Raw genomic sequence first — 25,442 nt, forward strand, 5'->3', positions numbered from 1 at the left:
TGAGGGCACTCATCTTTCAGAGCAGAAAGTGGTGCTGATGGGAGCAAGGTGCACTGTCAGGCTCCTGGTACCACTGGCATGCAGAATATATCTGCTCAACTGCAATAGCTTCCTTTGCCACAGCATCACATTCATCTCCAATCAAACACTACACAGTTCAATTGACAAAAATAAACCTATTTTATTTTATGATTTGTGCTGTCAAGCAGATATATTTCACCCTACAGTGAAAGACTCGTCCCTTTTTTCCCCCCTCTCTTTAAGGCAACTATCCCTCAGAGACTGAAGACACACAGTGCATAATTACATGGGCTGTTGTAACCCCAAGCATGTTTTTCAGCTTCCTACACTTCATAGCAGGACCAGGTGCGCTGGTTTTCTTTTCTGCTTTTCCATTCTGTGAGGTTTACTTCTTTTATTCTCCAAAATATTTTAGGAGCTAGAAAAGGTACAATTGTAAATGACTGCAACGCCTCATAGCCACATACTGCTCATGCTCTGGAAATGGTAATGGAGGAGCAGCTACTGTTTGATATAATGTGAGAATTAATGAAGAAAAACTTACATTTATATACAGCTCTTGCGGGGATTATTGCTTTTGTAGAAGATAACTATTTCATTTCATAGTTACTTTTGTGGGAAGCAAAATAATCACCTCAGAGACAGTCTCTTAAGAGATGATAAAGTAAATGTTCTTAAATTTTCTAGTTGAAAAAAATAGCAGAAAGTCTTCAGTTCCAGGTTAAAAATCACAAATACATTTTAAATTTTTAAAAAATATTTACCTCTGGAAGCTCTAGAAAAAGAGATGACAGCAGAAAAACAAGTGCTGGAATTCCTACAGCAACAATATCTCAGTCCACACTGATTTTCATGCATGTATGTACAAGATAAGAATTGTCATTTAAACAGCAAAAACCTGAATTATGGCACCATGTGCTATGCATACCGGATAGGAACTCCGAATGAGATCTTTTGGGTATATGTATTCTTAATATTACGTATATGGCCACTTTGCTTCTATATAAAGACCCAAAACCCTGGATCCCCATGATTCTTGGCACTAGGCATAGAAGTAGCAAGAGGCAGCCCGGTTTTTTCCTGAGAAAAAAGATCTTATAGAAGGCAGGTGAAAGAAAATCCCATCATTTCAGTTTTACAGCTCCAGAACTGTGATCCAGGACAACACATGGACGGATGTGTCCAAAGCTTCCCAGAGATCCGATGCAGAAGTGTGAATGGAGTTACAAAACCCTCAATAGAGAACACTGGTCTGTCATGACGATAGAAATCACTTCTCTCTGTGCACTCTTCTCCCTTTCCTCCAATACACAGTTATGTAACTGCTTTCCACTTGAGCTTTTTTGCCAGATCCTTTGCACAAAAACCAGCAGTAACCCACTGCACTTATTCATATTTTTCCTGGGTACTTTCTACCCTCAAAAGTTTTCGCACTACAGTAAAGAGATGTATCTGAACAGTGATTCAGAGCCACGCTCAGACACCTGCAAGAGGCCAAGATTCAGACTCAGAGTATAAATACTGAAGAAAATCCACCCAATGTGTTCTCCCTTTACTTGGCCCTAGTATCTACTGTTCTCTTGCTCATAAGTATGTCATCTTCTATGGCCCGGCAGCACCATAGCCCTCGCAGAGGCCTCTGAAATCACAGTACATTTAGAAGTACTTTGTACGTACCAGGAGATGGTTAGCATCACACACACCCAGTGCATCTGGATCTCTTCTAGTTCAATCTCCCTGTTCTCTATAGGCTTATAATTCACCTTCCCATGTATACATTCAGACAGCATTTTCATCCCCCTCCATAACTGTGGTAGTTTCAAAATACCTCCGTTTCTGTTGTCCTCTCAGTTCTTGCCTGTCTTGGGACTTCTGTAACTCCTCACCCAAGTTCTCCCATCATTTCCCTGCCAGCACACCAGCAGCATTCAGAGTTCAGTGCAGGTTGCTCTTCTATTCCTTGGGGTGTCTCATGCCTTTGTACATCTGACCTCTCCCTCTCAGTTTAGCCTAGCATGTCTGATTGCCTCGCTGACATTCTGCCCTGGATATTCTACAGCCGCTCAGACTTCACAGGATGAAACTAAACACCTCATTCTTCCCTCAGGAGGGGGAATTTCTGTTGCTATACCCTTTCTGCTCACCAAAGTTTTCAGTACTGATGCCTTATACACCTCTCTCTGTTTTCTATTTTCTGACTAATTTAGCATTAAATGCATCTGTGACTTTCAGTATGACGGCTAAAACATTTCCCATTTCCATTTGCATGCCTGTAACCTCCGGCTCATCTTGTGAGCTTTCCCCTTCTCATTTTTTACCTCATCAAAATGCTGCATCCACACCACCCCGTCATCCTTACTTCAGGGAGTCCATCTGCATGTCCACATTCCTTCCGCAACTTCTCTCCAAATTAAATGACCTCCCTTTGAAGATACCATAGGGCTCAGCACCTGCCTCCAGCATTTCCTTTGGGTGCAGTGCTATCTATTCTGCTCTCATCTTGTGCCTTTTGCTAGATAGGTTAGTGGTCTTAGAATGATTTCCTCTTTTTCAGTATGAATTTTCCTTCCCCAGTTTTGTCAGTGCTGAGGAAGCAGAGTAGAATCATGACTAGAATCCAGGATTCACAACTAGATTTGGAAGGTATTTCAGCACTAAATCAACAGTACCCCACTGGCTTGCCTGTACTATAAGGACTAAATCCTGGTCTTTGTATGCAGTACCAACAATTGGAATAATTGCTCAGGTTGTAGGAGTTACAATCTGGTCTACTAACATAGCTGTGGGCCTGAAACCTATCTAAACTATGTAAAGGTTTGGACAGCAGGGTGAAGTTTGCAATGATGGAAAAGGGTGTGCATTTCTGTTAAAAGGAAGAACTAAGCTGTCCCCTCTTTTGGTATCTACAGGCTGTACAAATTCATTGACAACTAGATATCCCTACAGGCTTTTCCATACAGGGTTTTACCCGATACTCTTTACCTTTCCTGCTGATAACTACGATCACATCACAACTTCAGTTCACATATAATCCTTTCCCTCCAATCTTCTAAGGTCTAGAACTGGTACCAACCAGGGAGATACCCAGCCTGAAAAATGATTAGGTCAGAGTCAGGCCAGCATACCTGAGACTACAGTTTCCTTACTTTCTAAAAGAAAGTCACAGCTGTGTATGCTGGTGGGCAGGAAAGCAGTGAGGTTGTATTATTAGTCTATCATTTTAAAATGATGACCATGAAAGTCATTTGCATGGGGATGAATGAAATCCTACCCCATAGAATGAAGGGGTGAAGACTGGTGGATGAGATGCTCTTGAAGTCTGGTGGCTGGAAGCCTCCATGCCCTATTCTTTGTCTCTCTGGGGTTGCTGGATTATATCCCCTTCCACGAGACATGCTCTTCACTCAGATTACCTAACAGTCTGAAGCTAAATAGTCAAACAAAAAAAAGGGAAGTACAGTTCTTAAATGGACACCTACTGGTCTGTTCATAGGCATCCATGCACATATGTATTCCATTAAAAAGGGGGAAAGCAATGCTCCTTTCTTACTGTGCTAAAATTTAAACTACAGGGTTGAAAAAAAAAAAAAAGAGAGAAAAAAAAGACATAGATGCAGTCGATTTTCAGGTCAATTCAATTAATTTAGGAGAGCATATTCTTAATAAATGGCTTCATTTGCTTTTAAGGATAAATAATCCGTACTAACAGCGTGAAGTACCTGCTGCTGCTGTGCATAGCTCTTCATTTAGTATCTGTGGGGCTTGCTGTCACCAGCAGCACATAAGAGGAAAGAAAACACTCAACATTTTGTATAGCATTCATCAGATTCTTCCCTTTGCTGTGGTGGCATAAGCAGTAAGAGTGCTTAACCCACTGTGGGTTTCCAGGCTTCCCGGGGTGTCTTCACCCTTTACACTGAAAGCAATTTTGTTCCACTTTAGCTGTGGTTTAATCCGAGAAAACTATCTTAATGCTGATCCCGAAGAGACATGAGCAAAACCACGGTCACTTCATTAAACCATAAACCTATAGTTGACAACAGACCATTAGATCCCAAATAGCATTTCCATCTTTTGCACTAAGCAAATTGTGCCAGATTTGGTTAAACAAAACATAACAAAACATCAGTTTCAGAGATAAAAACTGAAAAATGAAGTGCCATCAACTACTGAGAAACCTCAGCTCGGAAAATGATAATTTCATATGCACATTTCTCACCAAAAAAGCCTTTCCCTGACCTTCAGAATACAAGATCCGCCTACTCCATCAGTTAGGGAGCTCTAAAGCAAGCACCTTCGATCCCAACTAACACGGAAAACCACACAGCAAGACAAAGTAATACAACATCGAACAGGAATGTAGGTAACATCTGCAAGGCTGGTTTTTGCCTGAATGCTTTTATCCTTCTTTTAGTTCTCAGTTTCACCTCATTGCTGACTTTGGCAAAATCCAAATAATTTGTCATCGTTGACTTCAAATATTTGCATTCACAAAAGCACAAAAAGCACATACATACCTCTAAGCAACACCTGTGATCGATTACACCGTCACTCTCTGAATACCCTCTGGAGATTTTGCTCAGTCCCAAAAGGAGAGGGGGAAGGGATGAGAACAGTTGTCTGATGAAGAACACCGTATTAACTCCAATAAAAATACGATTTTCCCCACGCGTTTGACAGCATGGTGAAAATCACACTAGCTGGATTCCATGCAAAGCAGTCCTTCCAAACACTGAGTTGAGTCAAGCAAACTACTGCAGCACGATGAGGAAAAAGTTGATGTATCAAGGCAGAAACCCCAATCTAAAATTCAACGGAATGGTAACAAAACAGAATCAATACACACAGCAATTTCTATAGCAACTGGGGAAAAAAAAAAAAAAAGAAAAAGAAAAGAGTTGGCTCCTTAACTGCTAGCACAAAGCTTCTGTGGCAAATTAGGGGACCTGTCCCTATTGGCACTCCTCTGATCGACACGCTGAATCGATGCCCAGTGCGTTCCTCCTGCGCTCGCTCTCCTGCTTCCCTGGGCTCTTGTGCAGGGCACACCACGATCCCAGGCTGTGAGCGGAGCGCACACAAGCACACACGCGCAGCCCATGCCAGCACACACGCTCCTGCTCGCTCCTACACCCACAGCATCTCCGCACTCACCGTCACGGGCTTCCTCCCCGCGACTGCAGTTGCTGCAAATGTGTTTGATCTCCTTGCCTATGTGACAGTGTAGCACGAACGAGACATTGTTGTTGTTAGTGGCGGGCTCCTTCAGTGGCTTCATCCTCACTAGATAGAAAGCTTTCTTTTTAGGTTTCTCTCCGTTCATGCCTGAAACAGAGCCTTGCCCGCTGCCAGGAGAAGGAAAAGCCAGCATCCCAGGCTGCCTGGCGCGCGTGCAAGCCGCCATCCGCTCGCTCTTGCCTTGGCGTTCATCTGCCACACGCCACAGGGATCACGGGGAGGGCTAGGGGAGAGGGGAGGTGGGCGGTGGCAGGCGGCAGCGCTCCCCAGCTGTGCTGCCCCCCACGACCCTGCTGCTCCACCAATCCGGCCGGGCTGGGCTGGAGGATGCTCCGTGTCCCCCCGCATCCCCCACGCTGTGAGCATCCTCCCTTCGCTCCCCTCCTCCCATTCCCTGCCTCCTGCTCAGGCAGTCCCCCTCCCCCAGGTCCCCAGGAAGGATGCATGGGCACTAGTGCAGCCCGTTCCACAGTTATCAATATTTGATACACCAGGAGCCAGCCTGCTAGCTGGAAGAAGGCTGTGCCCCCCAGCCCCCCACAAGGCTCTGGCGGGCCTGGGTGCTGCAGTCAGCTCCTCTCCTCCAAATCCCTCCTGCTTTTCTCCTTGCTTGCTTGTTTTTTAAAGACAGAAGAGTGCCTCTGCCTGCTCCTGTCCTGTGTGTGGCTTGCAGTGACAGCTATTGACAGCAGCTGGCACTGCCTAGGGACATCTGCACAGGACTGCTCTCCCTCACACTGAGGCTGAGCAGCACACAGGGTTGGGATTTCTTCAGAGAGCTCACCATGCGCACCCCTTTCTTTGCTTCTAGCCCAAGGCACAGCTGACCAAAGAACAGCCAGACAGCCCCGGGTGTGCATGCACTCGTGTCTGGGTGCTTTCATGGCTCCTGCAGCCTGAAGGGAATTGCAACCCTTAATCAGATGCCTTGCTAATCACTTGCTGCCCACATGCCCCAAAGCACGCCCTCTTTCCATAGCAAAGCAAACAGCCCGAGCACATCCTGAAGCTCACACAAGGAGGGGGATGCAAGGGAGAGGGTGCCTGCTTCGTTCAGGCTTTGGGGAAGAAAGCCCAAAGAGGCGTTAACCTCAGCTATTCTGGTAGCTGTTACAGTAACATGAGTGCTGTTGCTTTAAATCTTCAGCAAGCTATCAGTTTGGCAAGCACAGAGCAGAGAGTACAATTGGGGCAGGCAAAACAAGGTAGAGAACAACACAATTTTCCTTATTTTTAGCTTTTTTTTTAAATTTTTTTTTTTACCATGCTAGAAGAAATCACCTAATTCCGCAGTTCTTTGCCCTTTTCACACCTTGTTGCCACATTTTCTCCTACAAGAGGTTACAATGGGTCTGATCCTCCTCAGCTGCATGAGAAGCAGGCAGTAAGAATTCTGCCTAAAAGATGGAGCAGAAACTTAAGGATTCAGTGCCTGCTTTTCCATTTTCTCAAATGCACACACACACACACAAGATGCACGCAATGAAACCACTGACCTACTTGTTCTGCGTCATACTGATGCGGGTCCAACTTCTCACCTGGCACTACAGGGAGCTGAAGCCTTGAGATGTCACACAGCAAGAACTGAGACCCTTCACTCTTCTCAGCAGCTCTCACAAATGAGACAAGGTGCCGTAAGGGCTTCATGCAGTTTTCACTAAGCCATGCAAAGCATCCTTGTGCTATGGTTAGGCTCAGGTTGAATGGAGTCAGTTGCCTCAGGTTAAGTGTTGCCCTGAAGGACATGATGTTGCAAGGCTGCTCATCTAAAATTCTCACCAGTTTCATATATAAGCGTGAGGAGAACAGGAAATGCAGCACTACTGGAGAGCAAGCAGATGAATTCCTAAGATGTGCATTTCATGTAGCTGCAAGTTAATGCTCTGAGAAGCTGTCCCTTTGAATGGTTGATGCTGAGACAGTGTTTGCTCAATTGTATGTTTGGAAAGACAAAGCTGAGAAACAATCTGATCCCCTACCAGTCACACAGCAGTTTGGTCACTCACAGTAGATTTCCCTCTAACTTAATTATTGCCTACGAGAACACCCGTGATTCAGAAAATAATTAGGTAAGCAGAAGACATGGCTAGTCAGAATTCACCCCATGAACTTCCTCGAGTTCAGTGCTGCCTGTCATGGGCATCCAGCACTGCTGTGCTAGAGAAATGCATTAGGAAGGGAATGTAAATTCCAGCATCAGCTTCCCTGTATTTTGGTAATGCTGTCTTCTGGGCAGTACTGGGGTGCTGTGCCTCACCTGTTTTAGGAAAGGAAACTACAGTGAGTTCAGCAGAGCTGGATACCAGCTAGGCTGGTTTTCAGAGGCAAATGGCCTTGTGGTTAGGGAACATGGGTAGGACTCGGGGCATGAAAAACTGGGTCAGACCATCAGTTTTTTTGCAGTCTCCTTCCGTGACCTTGGACAGATTACTCAGATTGTCTTGACATCTCAGCTCCTATGCTAAAGAGCAGTCATATCAATATTTCTGTTTCTCAGACAAATTCTATGCAATCACACTGCAAGGTGCTCCAAAAGTGTGTGCATATGACAGCGAAGGAACAAAAACTATTCAAACACTGCACTTCAGAAGGAAACAAAAACACTTTCCATTAGGCTAAGTGTGAATGGTTCACTCAGTTTGAACTTAATGCTTTATTTTCAAAAGTCCTTGGATTTTCTTTCAAGTGTTTTAGTCTTTCTCTTCCTTTTTATTCTAAAACTGTAAAATACACCTCAGAGCTGTACACAGTTTTGGTATTTAAAACCCTTTGTTTTTTTTTCAGTGTCACCATAACTATCTCCTGTCCCCAAACAGCTTTTACAGATGAATGGAAGCAGCCTCCTTCTCTATCTTCATTTAGAGACTGAATGAGATTATGTGCCTATTCCTAAAAGTCTTAAGCAATTTAGTCCAGGTTCACCGGTCTGTGGTACAGTGGGAAAACAACCGAGCGTTACAGGAATGGACTGAGCTTTTTCAAGCAGATCCCAGGAGACTGCAGAAGCCCAACTGTCTGGGGACATTTGGGAATTAAACAACTCCTTCATGGAATCATATCCACTGGTTCCATGTGGGTATGAACCCAAAATTATCACAGAGAAAGGTCAGTGCATGTTTTCTTGCAGGTGCGATGTATTTTAAATGCAAACAAGTCCTGGAGCCATCTGCCAGCACATCTCTTGTAACATGCACTTTGCTACAACATGCAAATTGCCTTCATTCCTAAGAGCTGTCTTATAGAGAATCTGAATTTGACACAGCTCATGAAACAAAAATATGTTTAATTATGATCTGCGTAATTATGGTGAAAGCTGCTGCTGCTAATCAGTTCCAGGACAAATAATGTAGAATGAACATACTACAGTATTCCTGCAGAAAAGGACTTGCTTTGTCTTGTTTTTAAAGATAAGATTAAAAAATAAAAATAAAAAAAAAGCTTAATAACTCTTCCACTGCTTCAATAAGTGGCTGCAAATGCTGGCATAATTTTATTGCACAGTGGACACCAAAATCAATGAAGAGGAAGTCAGACAGTTGGTTATCTGACAGTAAATCAACAAACTCGAGTTTTATTCCCACTCCAAATTCATTTCTTGTATAGCCTTGGGAAACCATGTGTGCAATCAGTTCCTCCCACCTCAGCCTTTCCCATTAAGAAAAGTGCCACTTTCAATGTCCATAGAGAAGCATCACCTTTAAACAGACAACTGGGAGAAGGATTCATATCTGCATCAAAACCTTTGAGGTTCCATGCTGTTTCTCCTGCAACGTGACTCCCTTGCCTCGAATCCCATGGCTGAATCTTTCTTGGGCCACGATGCCCTCCAATAATTCGTGAGAAGCAAAAAATAATGCTGGAACCAGTCAACCAAAAGCAGGCAAGTCTCTGCCCCTTAGAAAAGAAGATTTCTTGTTACTTAGTTCTTTAAGCAGTGTCACTGCTCACCCAGTGCCAGTAAGGACTCCTCTCAAATCTTCACTAAGCTTTTCAGCCAAACCATGGGGGCTTATCTGCAGGCAGGACAGGTTTCATTCTGCTTCCAGCACAAAGAAATGGACATCAGAAATCATGTGGAAGCCTCTCAGACACATCTTCCTTGAAGTGTCACACTGAAGAGCCTGTGGCTAAGCATGCTGTCCTGGTGCTCGCAAGTTCACAATGCTACACAAATGCAAGTCTAACAGGGCAAGACTGCTTTTTCTAAGCAGTTTAGCCTTTCTTACCAAAACATCATGATTCACTTGATTTACTGTCTATTTAGACAGTGATGTTTTTGCAGGGATGCCTCCGTACTTGGCAATTTTAACTAAATATTTCCATATCTTTCCTGTTTCTTCTGCCCACTGTAGTATGAATCCAGTGAAAATTTTAAAAAAAGAGATAATAAATTAACTAATTACCAGCTGCTCTGGTGATTAACGCATACATCTATGTTATATTACACATATTAAAACCGATCAGCTTGCAGAGAAGATGAAAATATGTACAATCTGATCAACTGATAGAAACAGGCAGACACTAACACTGTACCCCCTTTGGCAGCATCAACATTTAGATAGCATGACATATAGGGAGCAGCCAAGGGCTCCGAGTTTGTTCAGCCCAGAGCAGAGGAGCTGAGGGGAGGCCTCATGGCGGCTGCAGCTCCTCATGAGGAACAGTGACAGTGAAAGGACTGGAGGGAACAGCATGGGGCTGTTCAGGGGAGGGTCAGATTGGGGGGTTAGAAAAGGCTCTTCACCAGAGGGTGTTCAGGCCCTGGAACAGGCTGCCTAGGGCAGTGATCAGAGCCTCAAGTGCTGGAGTCCAAGGAGCATTTGGACAACATTCTCAGACAGTGGGTTTAGATTTTGGGCCTTGTGTGGAGCCAAGGGTTGGACTTGATGATCCAGGTCGGTCCCTTCCAACACAGGGTATTCTATTATCTATTCAGGGACAAGAAATCCCTCAAATCCACCTTAGGACAGCTAACATTTGTTTAAGGAGTGTTGTCAGGTGGAGAATCCTCCTGCTTGTGTCAAAAACTGGACATGCTGCTCACCAGGCAGTTGGTGCAGCATTATCTGGCCTAAGATGAAGCTCCAGGGTGCAAGGCTGACAGCATTTTTGTGCTTTTCTGCTTACTGCATGACTTATCAGCAAAACTAGGAGGGCAGGGAGGAGGGAGAATCAGCCTGAGACTCCTGCAAGCCAAAATAGAATATGACCTTTTTAGTTCTGCAGCTATAAACACATTCTTAAGCAACAATCCCATACTACTCACAGTCACAAGCCCCAGAGAGCCAGGTGATGAGTGCTGCACAAACAAAAACAAACTAAAGGAAGAAGAAAGGAAGGAAAGTGCTCTTTCTTGGCCTTTCTGTGTTTAGCAGTGCTGCTGAAGTAACTCATGGTCCATTTCTGCTCTACTTTGCAGGAATCTCCACGTCTTGTACACACACTTTGCCATAATGAAGTTCTCTCCATATTTAGGAGAAGCCCTGCTTTATTTCAATGTGATGCCATATGGTGTGATAAAAATGAACAGAAAAGGTTACACACATAAAACACATAAGCTTACAAACACCTGTTTGCCACAAGTGTGAAGCACTGCTGATGTCACCATCAGCAGGGCTTCTAAGGATAGAAAGGAAGATGCCATCATACCCCGCAGGACAGACGGGAAGTTGCTGAGCTGCCATTTGAATGCTGAACAGTGCACACACACAAAAACCCAGACACATATGTGTAATTAATTCACAAAGGACTGAGGAAACTAAGGGTAAACATCAGCAGTGAGCCAGTGTGGAGACTATGTGTAAAACACCTGGGCAAGCAATCACTCATTCTCATTAGATGGTAATCAGAGAAGAGAATCTTTATGTTGAAATTATAGGGGAAGTTCTCTCTAGCAAAGTCACTGCACGTCACTCTTGTGCTCCCAATTTAGATATAGCTACAACCTCGAGGCCAACAAAAGCAGTTCTGAAAACCTCAGTGCAATTATGAGACTGAAACAAAAGAGAAATCTGCATCTAGTTCTGCCTGGCCAGTTCAGCAGCTTACATTGCTGTACATCAAAACATACACCAAAACACAACAGCATTGTTGACCTGAAGACTTAAACATGCAGTAGATTGACACTGGAAGAATACCAATTCCAACACATGTTGTGAATTTTCACTCCTCCCACCCCCAAAATACCTTTTCCTTTCTTACAAATAAAGAGTTCTGCATCTTCTCCTTCCCCACCCCACCCCACCCCCCCAAAAAAAACCCACTAGAGCCATCTTATATATATTTGCACAGAAAAAAACAACACCACTATAGAACCAAACCCACAGTGAAGAATCTGGCTGCATCTATCCCTCCTAACAGGGTTATGTTCCCCCACAGCACACTAACAAAAGCTTAGTGAGGGCTAAAGGGAGACCACATTTGTGTATGTGTGCGTGCCTAGCAAGCCCCTAGGGGAAAAAGCTGGATGTGACATTGTCACAAATACTCCTAGCCACAGAAATGACAAGGAGAGGGTCCAGAGGAATAGTTCAAGCCTTTACCATAAAGGCAGGCAAAGACTGGCCTGCTCTGGGTGACAAACAGGCAAGATGGTTCTCTCATCATGGGTTTGTTTTATACCTTTGCTTATGGATACAAGAATAAGGCACTTGTATTCTGTTGGCTGCAAGTAATACTACATCTAAAAAATGAAGTAAACAAGGCAATGGGAGGATTCCTGAGGTTTGCATTACAATTGTTACATAACAACACGATCAAATGTTTAGCTTAATGTAACACAGGAAATACAGCAGAAGTCCTGCATTTTCTATGTGCAGTGGAGCAATTTGAAATTGTGGAACTGATCAAACTGCGTGTGACAAACTGTCGACTTGCAGTAGCCTTTACTGGAGACTGCAGCACGCAAAGACAGTGCGGTAAAGCAGGTCACAGTCATCAGCTTTCAGAATATTACCAGGTTTTCTTACTACTTTCTCCAGAACCGTACATGCTTCAAGATGGGAGAAACACTTGAAAAAAAAGAATATCTACTTGCAATTGCTGGTGCCTAGAAATCTTGGGTGATCAATGTCAGGCATGTGAGAAAAACTCAGTCTTTCTAGATATAACACTTCACATATCATGAAACTCCATCCCTTTTTACAGTGCGTTGGATAGACATCATTATCACAAAATCCCAGAGGCCTAAGATTTTCCATTCCCTGTCACAGGCATTCCAGGACTGAGCTACACACAGTGCTCTGTCCGCCTGGGCTTCAGAGAGGTCTGAGTCATCTGGCTTTAAGGAAAATATAAGAAAATAGGTCAAACTGAACTTTCCATCACAGGCAATTGTAATGAAGTCAATCAGCTTGCACAAGCATTGCTCTCAGCACAAATTGCCCCTGCACTTCTGTCTACATGACTAATCAAATTAATTCTTGATGATATCGTGGCTTCCCAAAGAATACACATAGACTGCCATTCCCTGCTGATAATCTGTATTCTTATTGTCACTTCCTAGGTCCAAATTGTGGCAAAGGATAAGACTGTAGAAATCTTTGGTGAAGCAATACAGCCAGAACAAGTAAGAATGTGGCTTGAAATTGCTAGACAGACCAAAAGACTTATTTCGAAGCAATTAAATGGACAGTTATTATCTCAGAAATTCTCTACTGGCTACTGAGATCACCAGTCTAAAGCAGACAAAGTTACGATCAGAATATAATAGGGATGACTGGATTTTTTGCCTCTATAAATGACTCATATTAAGTCTGTTGCTCGTAGTTCAGAACAATTTACTTGAAGGTCAGGAGTGTGACTGTGCATTCAGAACACTCATTTAGGGAATACTTTCATTTAAAAAAGAAAAAAAAAGAAAAAGAAAAAAAAAGAAGAAAAAAAAGTGGAGGTAAATTAAGAATAAGTTTTGCAGACTTTGCCCCAAAAATCTCCCTTGTAATAACATTTCATACTCTTGCTCAAACTTTCCAAGCCTATGTCTTGCATGGGCCACTGGGTCAGCCATGTAGAACTAATGAGCTTTCATCTCAGCTACACTGCTCATGACAGATCCTCTGGTTTTCTGGGCAGTCGTGTTTGAAGCAACCTGAGACAGTCATAAGCTGTAAAAGCTGTAGAAGATGTTAATGTGGGGAAAGCCAGAGAGCAATTCCAGTAGGATCAGACCCTGACCAAGACCAGAAGAAAGACAGGAGGCTAAGCTGAAGGAGCAAGTGATCTGCTTGCAAATTACTACAAATGATGGGCAATTCAAATGAGTAGAAAATCAGGCAGAGATTCAAGAGGGAACATGAGGGTGGTGGAAGCAGCAGGAAGAGAAAAAAAGATGAAGGGAAGGAGGAGGAAAAGACAGAAGATTAGACAAGCAGTGAATAGATGTTACACTTTCAGGGTGCCTTTGAACTGGCAGGCCCTCCCAACCTTCAGAAGCTTCCCCACCACCAAAAAGCACTTTGTAATTACAGCTGAACGGTGCGGGAACCTGGAATACCCGAGCGGCTGCAAAGGAAGATTAAGGCATGCTGGCTGGAAGTGGAAGCTTTCATAAGCAACTGCTTCCACTGGGCCTGACAGTGGCACACGCTGTCAATCTCCTCACTTCAATAAGCGCTCACATTTTTCTCAAATTAGAAAAGAAAAACAACAAAAACGCAACAGAGATCTCTAGGAACAGCATACAGTTTCCATACATATATCTAGCTTGTACTTTCACTGTGGACTGGGATAAAGCACAACAGACACAGTGATATTTGGGACAAGTTTGGCTTTGTAGCAGTCCCATGCCATCATTTCTTCCTGTCCCCAGAGTTTAACGCAACCAGGTTAGTCTCTACAAACCAACAGACAAGACACGTGCCTTCAACACATCTTCCTGACAAAAGGCCATATGAAATATTGCTTTCCTCCTCAAAGCCCTCAATAGCAGTCAACAAAAGAAGCTGGAGTGTGCTGAAGGATCTGAAGAAAGCGCTGTATAATCAGTTCTTGATGAAATCCTGGAACATATTAAGTGAAATTTGCTGAGCTTTCTAACATCTGCCTGTCGGATAATTATAAAGCCTAAAGATTCAGATTGGATTTTAGTAATTTTTCAGGATCTTGTAGAAAAGAAGGAAATGCTAACCCCTACCACGGCTTAAATCTAAAGCAGCTTTCTTAGTGATGTATTGTCATAACATATTAGCTATACTACTCTTTGAAATCTTAGCCATCATGTGTGAGAATTATATGAACTTACTACTGTTTTTTTTGTGTGTGTGTGTGTATTTGTTTGTTTGTTTGTTTAGCTTTTTATGGATCCAACTTCTCCACCACCATGATCCTGTGCTGATCACAATGTCTGTCTGCTGAAGCAGACAAAGGACAAAGGTAGGAGTAGTACAAAATGTACTAAAAGAATTCGCTTCTACTTCAAGTTTCAACAGGATCTGAATGTATGACAGAAACCTGAAGTGGAAAGTCTGCAGTACAACGCACATTTCATTCAGTGGAGGAGATGCAGAAAAATGGTGGAAATACCTACTGCAGAACTTTTTTTTTTATTGCTTTGTATTACTGAAACTCCAAGGAATCCCAGCAGAATTGAGGAACTGCAGTATGCAATGCACTCTGAGTCAACATTTCAACAAGCTTTCTGTTCTAATGACCTTTTCCTTCAAATTTTCTCTAAGTCCAATATACTCTGAGCTTAAAGAAGCCCGTCTTTGAGACTCTGTTAAGGCTCTAGGTGCATCACGATGTCAAGAACAGATCACAGAATCACAGAATTGTAGGGGTTGGAAGGGACCTCCAGAGATCATCGAGTCCAACTCCCCTGCCAAAGCAGGCTCCCTACACCACGTCACACAGGTAGGCGTCCAGGCGGGTCTTGAATATCTCCAGAGAAGGAGACTCCACCACCTCCCTGGGCAGCCTGTTCCAGTGCTCCGTCACCCTCACCGTAAAGAAGTTCTTGTGCACATTTGTGCAGAACTTCCTATGCTCCAGTTTCTGTCCGTTTCCCCTTGTCCTGTCTCCACACACTGCTGAAAAGAGTCTGTTCTCGCCACTCTGCCCCCCACACCTCAGATATTTATAGACCTGGATCAGGTCCCCTCTCAGTCTTCTTTTCTCAAGGCTAAACAGACCCAGTTCATTCAGCCTTTCTTCATAGGGGAGATGCTCCAGGACCTTCACCATCTTTGTGGCCCTCCGCTGGACTCTTTCCAAGAAATCCCTGTCTTTTTTGTACTGGGGAGCTCAGAACTGGACACAATATTCCAGATGAGGCCTTACCAGGGCAGAGTAGAGGGTGAGGATCACCTCCCTTGACCTGCAGGCCATGATCTTTTTAATGCACCCCAGAATGCCGTTGGCCTTTTTTGCCACCAGGACACACTGCTGGCTCATGGCCAACCAGGACATCCATGTCCACCTCTACAGAGCTCCTCTCCAGCAGGCCATCCCCCAACCTGTTCTGGTGCACGCAATTATTCCTCCCCAGGTGCAAAACTCTACACTTGCTTTCATTAAACCTTATCCAGTTTCTTACCACCCAGCTCTCCAGCCCATCCAGGTCTTGCTGAATGGCAGCACAGCCTTCAGGTGTGTCAGCCAATCCTCCTAACTTCGTATCATCAGTATTTCAATTGGACATGACCATCCTAATAGCACTTTGTGATGAACCTGCTGAGTTGCACACATGAGGATACACCTAGTTTGTCAGAGTTCTCTCAGAGAAACCCTACGGCTTTCTTCCTCATGGGACCTTCAGCTTCTCTTCTTGAGAGACTTCTCTCAAGCTGCAAAAAAGGTTTTCACATCAAGGTGCTGCTTTTCTTCTGGCCCTATTTTCTAGCTGCTTTGAGAAATCCTGAACTATGCACATTTTCTAACTACGTCTTGTAACCTTCCCTGACAGAGGCTCATCCATCACTTCTGAACAGCTTCTGTCTAAAGGAATGTGCTCTCTGTGCTCTGGTTGACAGAGGACAAATCTCTGGGCACACACAAGTATCACACAACAAAGCATGTGCCCGAGGGACATCTCCCTTGATATCTGAACAGAAACACAGAAGTACAGATGGAAAAGATTCCATCTCCTGACAATACAGGACACCAACAGTCACTGCATGTGCAAGAGAAGGAATTTTGTAAGGCTAATCTGGCCTCCAATAGGAGGCACAGAGACCAGTAAGGGAGGGAACAAGTGTTTGCTTTGCTCTTTCTCTTGTTCTTCTGACCAAAGCAGGACTTCACAGCAAAAAAAGGTGACAAAATAAGAACACGAGTTGTAGAAAATGAAGTGGCTTATTATAAAGCTATTATGAATAGTTGGCTTGCTGCTTAGCTAAGGGATAACGAAGTTAGCAATTAGAGATGATGAATGGTTGAAGGGGTTTTATAATGATATGAAAAGATTTTCATCTTCATATCAGACACATTGAATTCGGGTCAAGTCAGTGCCAACTGAACGTGAATGCCATATGATTCATTTCATCAGGCTGCGTGGAATAAGCTTGGTCTCTTGTAAGCTCTTTAGGATGAGGGCTTATTCATAAGTAATTATCTGTAATAAAGACCTCAACCTGCATGAGGAGCTGCTTTACACAAGGTATTTTTCAAACAGCTCAGCCTTGAAAAGGTAGAGAATATCACCTTAATTTCTATATGACAAAGAGAAACTGGGCATAGCTTGTCTTGTGTCTTACAAAAACAGTGTGTCAGAGCCTGACTTGAAGCCATGTTGAAGCTATGTCTCCTGCTTGGGCATTTAGAAATTGCACACTGCATACTGGGCACAACTGAAATCTACATAAAGAAGCGAAGAACAAAGAAAAGCTATCCTTTTCCAGCCACAGTGTTCACCAGCACCTAAAGAGCCTGCTTCTGTTCTTACAAGTCCTGCAGTGAGAAAGAGAAGGCATATATAGTAGCTAATACCAAGGGAAGGCAGCAGCTTCTGGCTCACTAACAGGAGATATAAACAACATCTTCACACAATCTCCCTCTTCTGCTGGGTTGCAGTCATAGAAGCTCTGGGATTTTCAAGTCACAACTTGTAGTTCAACTCCTTACCAGGATTTTTTAGCAGCTCTCAGAATTATCAGTCTCCCATTTTTTATGTTTTGGGAAAAGTAAATGTAGCCATGAATAGACAGGTGAGAGGTAGTGCTGAATACACACTGGTAATGGGGTCAAAAGAAAGTAAAAAAGCTGGAGGACAGGAGGAAGGTAGGAAAGTTAACTGAGTTTGAGAAATGTATAATCACGTTGAGTAAAGGGACTTTGAAAACTTTCCTTGGGTCCCTAAAATAATACCTCAAAACCAAGTGCATGGAGGAGAACAGGTGGGAGGTGAGTCAGTCTTCAATTCCCCATGCTGAACCACACAACCCATGCTATCAAATGTTGTGTTTTGGCATTTGGCCCAAAGAGAAAATAGTTGCCATTATAAAAAGTTTGAAGCACCGGGTTTAGAAGCAGGATTTGAGGACTTGTAAATGAGAAACTTTGTCTCCAAGGCAGGAATGTGCTAATTCAGGTATGACTAAGTAACATTAATCAAAGCATCTCAGGGAGGAGGTGGAAGAAAATGTCCCCATGGCTACAATAAAAGCACAGTTTTGTAAGGAGGGTGAAGCACAGACAAGGGAAGTCTGGCTTTGGGTGGCACAGGTAGACATGTCTTTTCCTTTGTTTCTTCCTGTCTTTTCTCCCCATCCTCTGAAGAAAACTGAAGCAGGCATTTTAGACAATGGAGCAATGGAGACCAATTTAGCTTGATTCAGGCAAACAAGTCAGAAGCTAGCTGAGATGCCAGACCATACAGGGAACTTCTTTACTCTCCAAGATAAAGCTACATTCTGTTACATTATCTTTTTGTGCTTTCTTCTCTTAAAAACCCATCGATGGAATACGTGTATCATCTTTACATTATCTGCTGCCAAAATGGACATGGACCACGTAACAAAGCATTTCTGCTGCTCAATAATGATGACATCGGGACCCTTTTATTGACGTTTTTAGTAGTCCCAGGACATTCAAAGGCTTGCAGCTGCCTAATCACAGGGGTGATGACACTAAGTTTTAGAAGACGATAAAACATTCAGGGATAAACAAAGAGAACTATTCTGGGGAAAACAGCGAGGAAAAGTCATGGTCCTCAGGATACTGAGGAATGAAAGACAGTGTCACTGACCTTTGTTTTTGTTCACAGGTTTTGAAATTGAGTAGGGTCATTCAGATGCAGAACATTGAGTCCAACTGTTTCATGGAGGCAGCTCAGAAAATTCATTCTGTCTGTGTGTAACATAAAGTTTAGGGTGGTTCTCCCAGGCATCAGTAGATTGAGGAGATACCGCAGGCCTGGGTCATTTGCCTCAGTTGACAAGAAGTATGGGACACCGTAATATCTCTTAGTCCCAAGGGTCTAAATTGGTGTTAGTCATTGCTCTGCAACTGAACAATTGCCAACTGTCTACTGGAGTAGGAAGCCAAGCAGTAAGAAAACAGTACCTGCACTCAACACAAACAAAATATTGCTTAATGAGCATTTTAATGGCGATTACAGAGGTTTCCTGTTTGTTTTTGTTTTTGTAGATTTTCACCTGCTTTGTGCACTGCCTTCCGTACCTTCGGCTACAAAAGATAGCTGGGCCATTGGGTCAGATAAGACACTTTAAAAGGTGCAAACATCCTTCAAATACAGTAGTTGTAAAAAAGGATTTTGATAGAATCATAGAATTACCCAGGTTGGAAAAGACCTTGAAGATCATCAAGTCCAACCACAGCCTAACCAGTACCCTAACTCTAAAAACCTTACACTAAATCATATCCCTGAGCACCACATCCAAACGGCTCTTAAACACATCCAGGGATGGTGATTCAACCACCTCCTTGGACAGCCTATTCCAGTACCTAACTACCCCTTCTGATAATGCAACCTTTGCAAAAAATAGGTTTTATGGAAACAGTGGATCTTTGCAGTTGTGGTGCCTTAAAAAATAAAGCAGAATGGGGAGAAGTGACAGCACGAGCTTTGTGTCTGGATGTTTGATATATCTTTATAATTTGTATCTTTAGAAGCATTCTTTGTAGATTGCTGTGCTCAGAAACGAAATACATTGAAATTCAAACCAAAGATCCTGAAACAAACCTGACCGCAGGCATTAACAATGCTCCAGTAAGTACGCCGAGACACTTTAATATTCCAGGTCAATGAAGCTTATTCTAAGCAAAACATCTGGAGCATTGTAAATCCAGCTTTCTTTAAATACTACGCTGAGCTTCTATTCATTTAAGATTCCTTTCCATTACAGTCCTAATCAACGGCATTTTGCAAAACCATCTCTTGTATTATCTCCCTCATTTCAAATTAAATCTTCTTTTTTCTCTCTCATTCTAGCAAACGTAGTTTTTCAGGGCAGTGTTAAAATACTAATTTCTGGTGTCTGGTGCTGTTATTTGATCCAAATGCAGATTTTAAATGTTGATGTACGGTCAGAAAGTTTTAAAATCCATTCATACCTTCACTCTGAGGTTTTTTTTTTCCCTCTCCTCACAGCTGAAAGAAACATTTGTAGCATATAAGGCTGGGTTCAGATCTAGGCTAAGGAAATGAATCTTCATTGCTTCTTAAGCTTTTTAAAAGGAGTCAGTCATATCGGAACTGAAATGGAAAAGGGAGGAGCGCTTCTAACCCATTAAGCTGGTGAACAATTATTTAAGTAAGCATCCAATGTATTTTGTCTGCATTCAACTAGGTCAAACTGGGCATCTTCGAAGAAAAAACTTTCTTGGCAAACAAACATTACCAATTCCTATCCATAAGACTTTACACAAGCAACCTCCCCTCCTTCCTCTCGCAGAAAAGAAAACACAACTAAAGAACATTTCTCCTATGCTCAGTACATCCAGTCTGCCGCATTCTCAGCCTCAAGGTTTAAAAGCGTCAGCAGCACTGTGGCTGTGCATCTAGTACTGAAATGCACAAAAATCAGGCATATTTTCTACCTCAAAAGTCAGTTTCTTCTACACAATACTTTGAGGTAATAGACTAAAGCAGATGCCCCAAAATAATGCCTGTTTAATAACACAGAAAGGCCTTGCCTTACAGTAAAAATGTCTTCTTAAACAAATCATCATCAGCTCTCCTTTCTCCTACAAAGGTACACAGTAAATACAATCAACTTAGTAAACTAAGTAACTGCTTACAAAGTTACCCCATATTGATTCTAAACTAAACTCCTCTACTTTGCTAAACTGGATGCAAATACATACAAATACTGCAGTGAAATGTCTCTTGCATTGCTCAGGATGAAGCAAGCGATCCCAGGACTACAGATGTAAAGAAAAAACAATTATAACATCTTCAGGCATGCTATGGGTAGTTCTTTTCAAAGAGAATGTTTGACTTCAGTGAGGTTTATAATGTGTAAGGATGGCTTCTAATGTTGTGCTTTAGACATAAGCATTATTTTATGGATACACAGCCAGGAAAAAGTACCACTCAATTCTAGTAATGCTTGCAGAATCCTATCCTTAAGCAGCATAAGCCCATTAGAAGGGTCATTTCTACAGCATTACTGAAACAGTAAAATCTCTCAATACAGACAACAGCCAAAAGTGCAGCTACACTCTGTAAACAAACACAAAATGCCCAAAGAAAATATTATTACTTATAACTGAACTACATTATGTCCCAGAGGACATACAGAAGAGATATGAGGGCTAGTCACTGTAATAAAAACCCAGGAAGAATCTCTGATATTCATTTGAAAATCTCCCAGTATGTCTGGAAGAAGGGACTGCAAGTTGCCAGTGACAGAAGGACAAGGACTGGAATTTGCTTTTAGAAGATACCTCTACACAAGGTAATCCTTACCTGGAAGAAATGCTGTGCTCACACACCGTGCCATGCAGACATTCTGTCATCTAGCTGAGAGAAGCAGAAGAAGAAAGAGCTGACTTTTGCCAACTTCCCCAGGATCTGTGGTAACAACGAGCAACCACACGTTGCCTATTGAAAAGAACGAGCGAATGTGTGTGGGTTGCAGCAGGCTGAGTGCCGGCTGTTATGCCAAGATGCAGAAGCAGCATCTCAGAGGTGGCTTTTCAGGATATTCATTGTGGTTTTCTTTTGGTTTTGTTTTAATTTCTTTCCTTTTCTAAAAGTGAACAACCAAACCCTATTCAGGCTCCTAGAAGAAGCCAGCCAAAGATGATGCTTCCAGAAATACACGGACTTCCTGGCTATGGCACAGCTTTGTAGTAGCTTTCATGCATTACATACAAAAATGAATACGTTGTTTGCCCAGAGTATCCCTAAGGGAGCAAAGTTATTGAAGTCTGAAATATCTTCATCCCATTTGCTGCTTGGGGGCTGATTGCTCGCCTGCACCTACCATTCATGGGAACTGAAAGTTAGCTGGTCAGAAATAAAAGCTCGTGCAAAGAAAGCATGTTTTATAGAAATATATGAAAAGTAAAATCTATTATTATCCAGTCACATCAGTGACAGTAAGATCCTCCCAGCTCCTCAGCCAGGTACAATTAACAATTGTTACAAACAATCAACGAGTTAATTAAAGCAGTAACTTTCCATTACATTTCAAAGGGAACGTATTAGGTGGTGGAGAACATTAGAAAATGTAAAGTAGTACTTATATTTAAGATGAGCAGGAACAATAGCGGGTAAGGAGTGTCTGCCTGAGTCCTGCATGACTTCTAGCAGCACACAGTGCCAATTGCTGGTGTTGCTGCATCACACAGAGGCTCTTCCACCCTTGTGGGTACATACTACACTCACACCAGGAGACCTGAAGACCCAACAAACTCAAAACACAACTCTTTTCCCCTACAGAAAGTCATCTATCCAGCCAAGCTGCTCCAAGATTTGTGCTTGGAGGCACAGTAATGAAATGTAGCATGCAACTGCCACCAACTCATCTCTTCCTCTAACCAGCACATCTGGAAGTGGCTGAAAGACAACATGACTCCTACCAGTAATTGCTTTTCACTTTGGATTGCTGATACTCAGCGATTTTTTTTGTCTCATTTTTAGGCTACTTATTAATAAAGACTGCTGCTTTTGCTATCCCGGTGAAACAGAAGAGGAGGATGGGAAAAACGGGGAGCACATTGCCAAGCACAACTATAACTTGTGCATCTTTACATGAATCCTACTGCTCAGCTCTGATTTGCTGCAGAAACATAATTTTAGCATAGTGAGAGATACTCGTTTGTATCAAAGACAATTGATAAATTGATGCCTACCATAAAAGCCAGCAATATCTAGGTCCTCAAGCTTTTGTGCTTCATTATAATCTCAAGAGTGCTCAGGTCTGTATCCAATTATGTGTTGCCAGAATGTAATTTCAGCATCAAGTAGATAACGTGAACTCCTTGATTCTGCTCGATAAAGCCAACAAAAAATATCACTGTTGAGTTTCAGCTGAAGCCCAGTCCCTTCTTCATCTGACAGCTGGGCATTTCATTACAACAAGAGCTGTTTGGATGCTCTTGGAAGGTGGGTACCAGGAAGCCACTGCTTCTTCTATGAAAATGCAGCAGAGTGCATGTACTCTGGGCTCTCCTTTTTCAGGCTGACTGGAGCAAGGGACTTCATTGACAGAACAGTCATGGCACTCAGGTACAGGGAAGGTGTCCTGTTCTGGCACCCCCAAATGGTAAGCATGGTTGTATTAAAAAACCCAACAAGCTGGCACACCAAACAAACAAAAAAAGGAACAGAAATGTATTAGGAAAGTTCCAAATCTAGCACTTCTCTCTGTAGCCCTAACCAAAGCTGAGTTGCTTACTGTCACCCTCCTCTGGACATGTCTGTCAGCTATACTGTTAATTGCTTGGATGAATGACATGTAGCAAGACAGGAGCAATCCATCCCCTGCCTTTAAATACTCCAAGCACCTACCACGCTCACTCATCAGTACTGAACTCAGTGTAGAGTTCAACATCCTCTGCTTCAGGTATGCTTTTCAACATTACCTGTAATTTGTTACTGGGAGGCATCCAGAACTACACACACAGACAAAACATAGGTATGCTAGGCTGTGTAGGGATGGGGTCACAAAGTATGTGGATTTGACAGGTGGACTGTTCAGCAGATGAAGAACTGGCTGCAGGACTGAGTTCAGAGAGTGGTGGTCAGTGCCTCAATATTTGGATGGATATTGGTGATGAGTAGTGCCCACAGAGGTCAGTGCTGGGAACAGTACACTTTAATATCTTAATTGATGACATTGCTAGTGGGGTCCAAGTGCACCCTTAGCAAGTTTGCAGATGACACCAAGCTGCAGGGTGCAGTCAACACACCAGAGGGATGGGATGCCATCCAGAGGGACCTAGACAGGCTTGAGCAGTGGGTCAACATGAACCTCAGAAGGTTCAACAAATCCAAATGCAAGGTCTTGCACCTGGGTTGTATCAGCCCTCCCTACCAATACAAGCTCAGGGATGAAAGGATTGAGTGCAGCCTGGAGAAAAGACCTGCAGTACAGGTGGATGGCAAGCTGGACGTGAACCAGCAGTGTGCCCTCACAGCCCAGAAAGCCAACCATATCCCAGGCTGCATCAAAAGAAGAATGACCAGTAGGTCAAGGGGGATGATCTTGCCCCTCTACACTGTGCTGGTGAGGCTTCATATGGAGCTGGAGCTGTTCAGCCTGAAGAAGAAAAGACTCTGAGATGACTTGATAGTAGGTCTTCAGTATCTGAAGGAGTGCTACAGTAAAGAAGTGGACAGTTTCTTTATCAGAATCTGTGGTGATAGAACAAGGGGAAAGCTTTAGGCTTTAAGCTTCAAGCTTAAAGAGGATTGGTTTAGCTTGGGTATAAGGAAAAAGTCTTTTACAGTGAGGGTGGTAAGGAAGTGGCACAGGTTGCCTAGAGATATGGTTGATGCCCCATCCCTGGAGACTTTCAAAATGAGGCGGGATGAGGTTCTGGGCCACCTAATCTAGCTGTACATGTCCTTGATCATTGCAGGAGAGCTGGATGACCTTTAAAGGTCATCTAGTCCAACTCTAGGGATTCTATGATTCTGTTATTTATGCAATGCAGAAAGCTGGCCTCAGAAACCAAGACGTCCCTTTTGTTCATTGATACTATAAGCAGTTCTAGATTGTGTCTGTTTTAAGGAGAAAAAATGTTTTGCAATCTAGTTCCTAATATAAACTTAATATTTTTTGCACACTGGGAAAGAGATAACTTTTTTTGCTGTATTATCACATTCAATCTGAGGCTTTGACACAATGAAAGCTTCCCTGTAATAACTGCACAGAGACTTAAAAAGAATTGTGTTTCCCTAATGGAATGTCACTAGATTGTGATTAATTTACCTTCCCTTGAGGTCTCAGAGTAAGATGACTTAAAGAAAACAAAAAAGGCAAATCTGAAGCCTTGGCTTTCCACATATGACTAGTAACTATGACTAACCCAACCTGAAGTGCACTAAAGCTTTCTGAAAGCATGAACAATCATTTTCTATAAGGCAGCAATCTCTAAGATGTGCCCATCTGACCACAATGAGAAGCAAACAAGGCACCAATTATTTGGAAAAAAATAAGTCCAAACCGCACCGATTTTCATCTCCTTTTCAAACACAATCCTTAAAACGAAGCCATGGTTTTCCTGGAGGCACATAGTCATGTACGTGACAGGAAGTAAGGCTGCCAGCACATCAGTCACAACACTTTTTCAAGGAAAAGGGGAGTTTGTGAGCAAGAAAGCTTGAATATAAAACAGGTCAAAATCACTCCAAAAAGAAGACTTCAAAACAACTGACCACCAATCTAATGGCTTTCAAATAATAAAAAGTACAAATCAAGCTAATACTGTTCTTCAGAGAAATCACACATCAGAAACTGAAAAGCAACCACATATAGGGTTGATGGCCAAGTCATCACTTCTCCCACAAACTGAGTTCCTGCATGACTCACATGAGGGATGGCCACAATCCAGTATATGCAGGGAATGAGTTAGCATACAGCTTATCCGTTCATTGAAGTAGACCTTTTAGGATGCCATTCTACATTAGTGAAGGAGGGGGTTAATTTCCTTGATTCATTTATTTTTAGGAAAAATAACAATTACTGTTAAGCACCACGACATCCAGGCTGGATTTCTCTCACTGATTCTGTTATTTTAAGGCATCTGTAAATAACTGATTACAATGCTAC

The 25,442-nt window shown here is 42.8% G+C and overlaps 1 protein-coding gene across 19 annotated transcripts in view; it reads right to left on the reverse strand.

Moving 5' to 3' along the window:
- PHACTR1 (phosphatase and actin regulator 1) overlaps positions 1 to 25,442 on the reverse strand; it is a 259,502-nt gene that overhangs the window by 126,675 nt on the left and 107,385 nt on the right. The window contains exon 1 of one of the 19 annotated variants that reach the window (XM_085540214.1): positions 5,176 to 5,655. The exons of 15 other annotated variants lie outside the window; for them this stretch is intronic. In XM_085540214.1, coding sequence (XP_085396340.1) covers positions 5,176 to 5,425 — 250 coding nt within the window. In that variant the 5' untranslated portion in view covers positions 5,426 to 5,655. Of the gene's footprint in view, positions 1 to 4,538; positions 5,656 to 25,442 lie in introns of those variants that run through there. 3 more of the 19 variants (XM_015854716.3, XM_085540215.1, XM_015854718.3) reach the window with 3 other exon arrangements.

Source organism: Coturnix japonica, chromosome 2 (assembly GCF_054131305.1).
Source record: "Coturnix japonica strain WE chromosome 2, WE-NBRP24, whole genome shotgun sequence".
NCBI classification, from domain to species: Eukaryota; Metazoa; Chordata; class Aves; order Galliformes; family Phasianidae; genus Coturnix; species Coturnix japonica.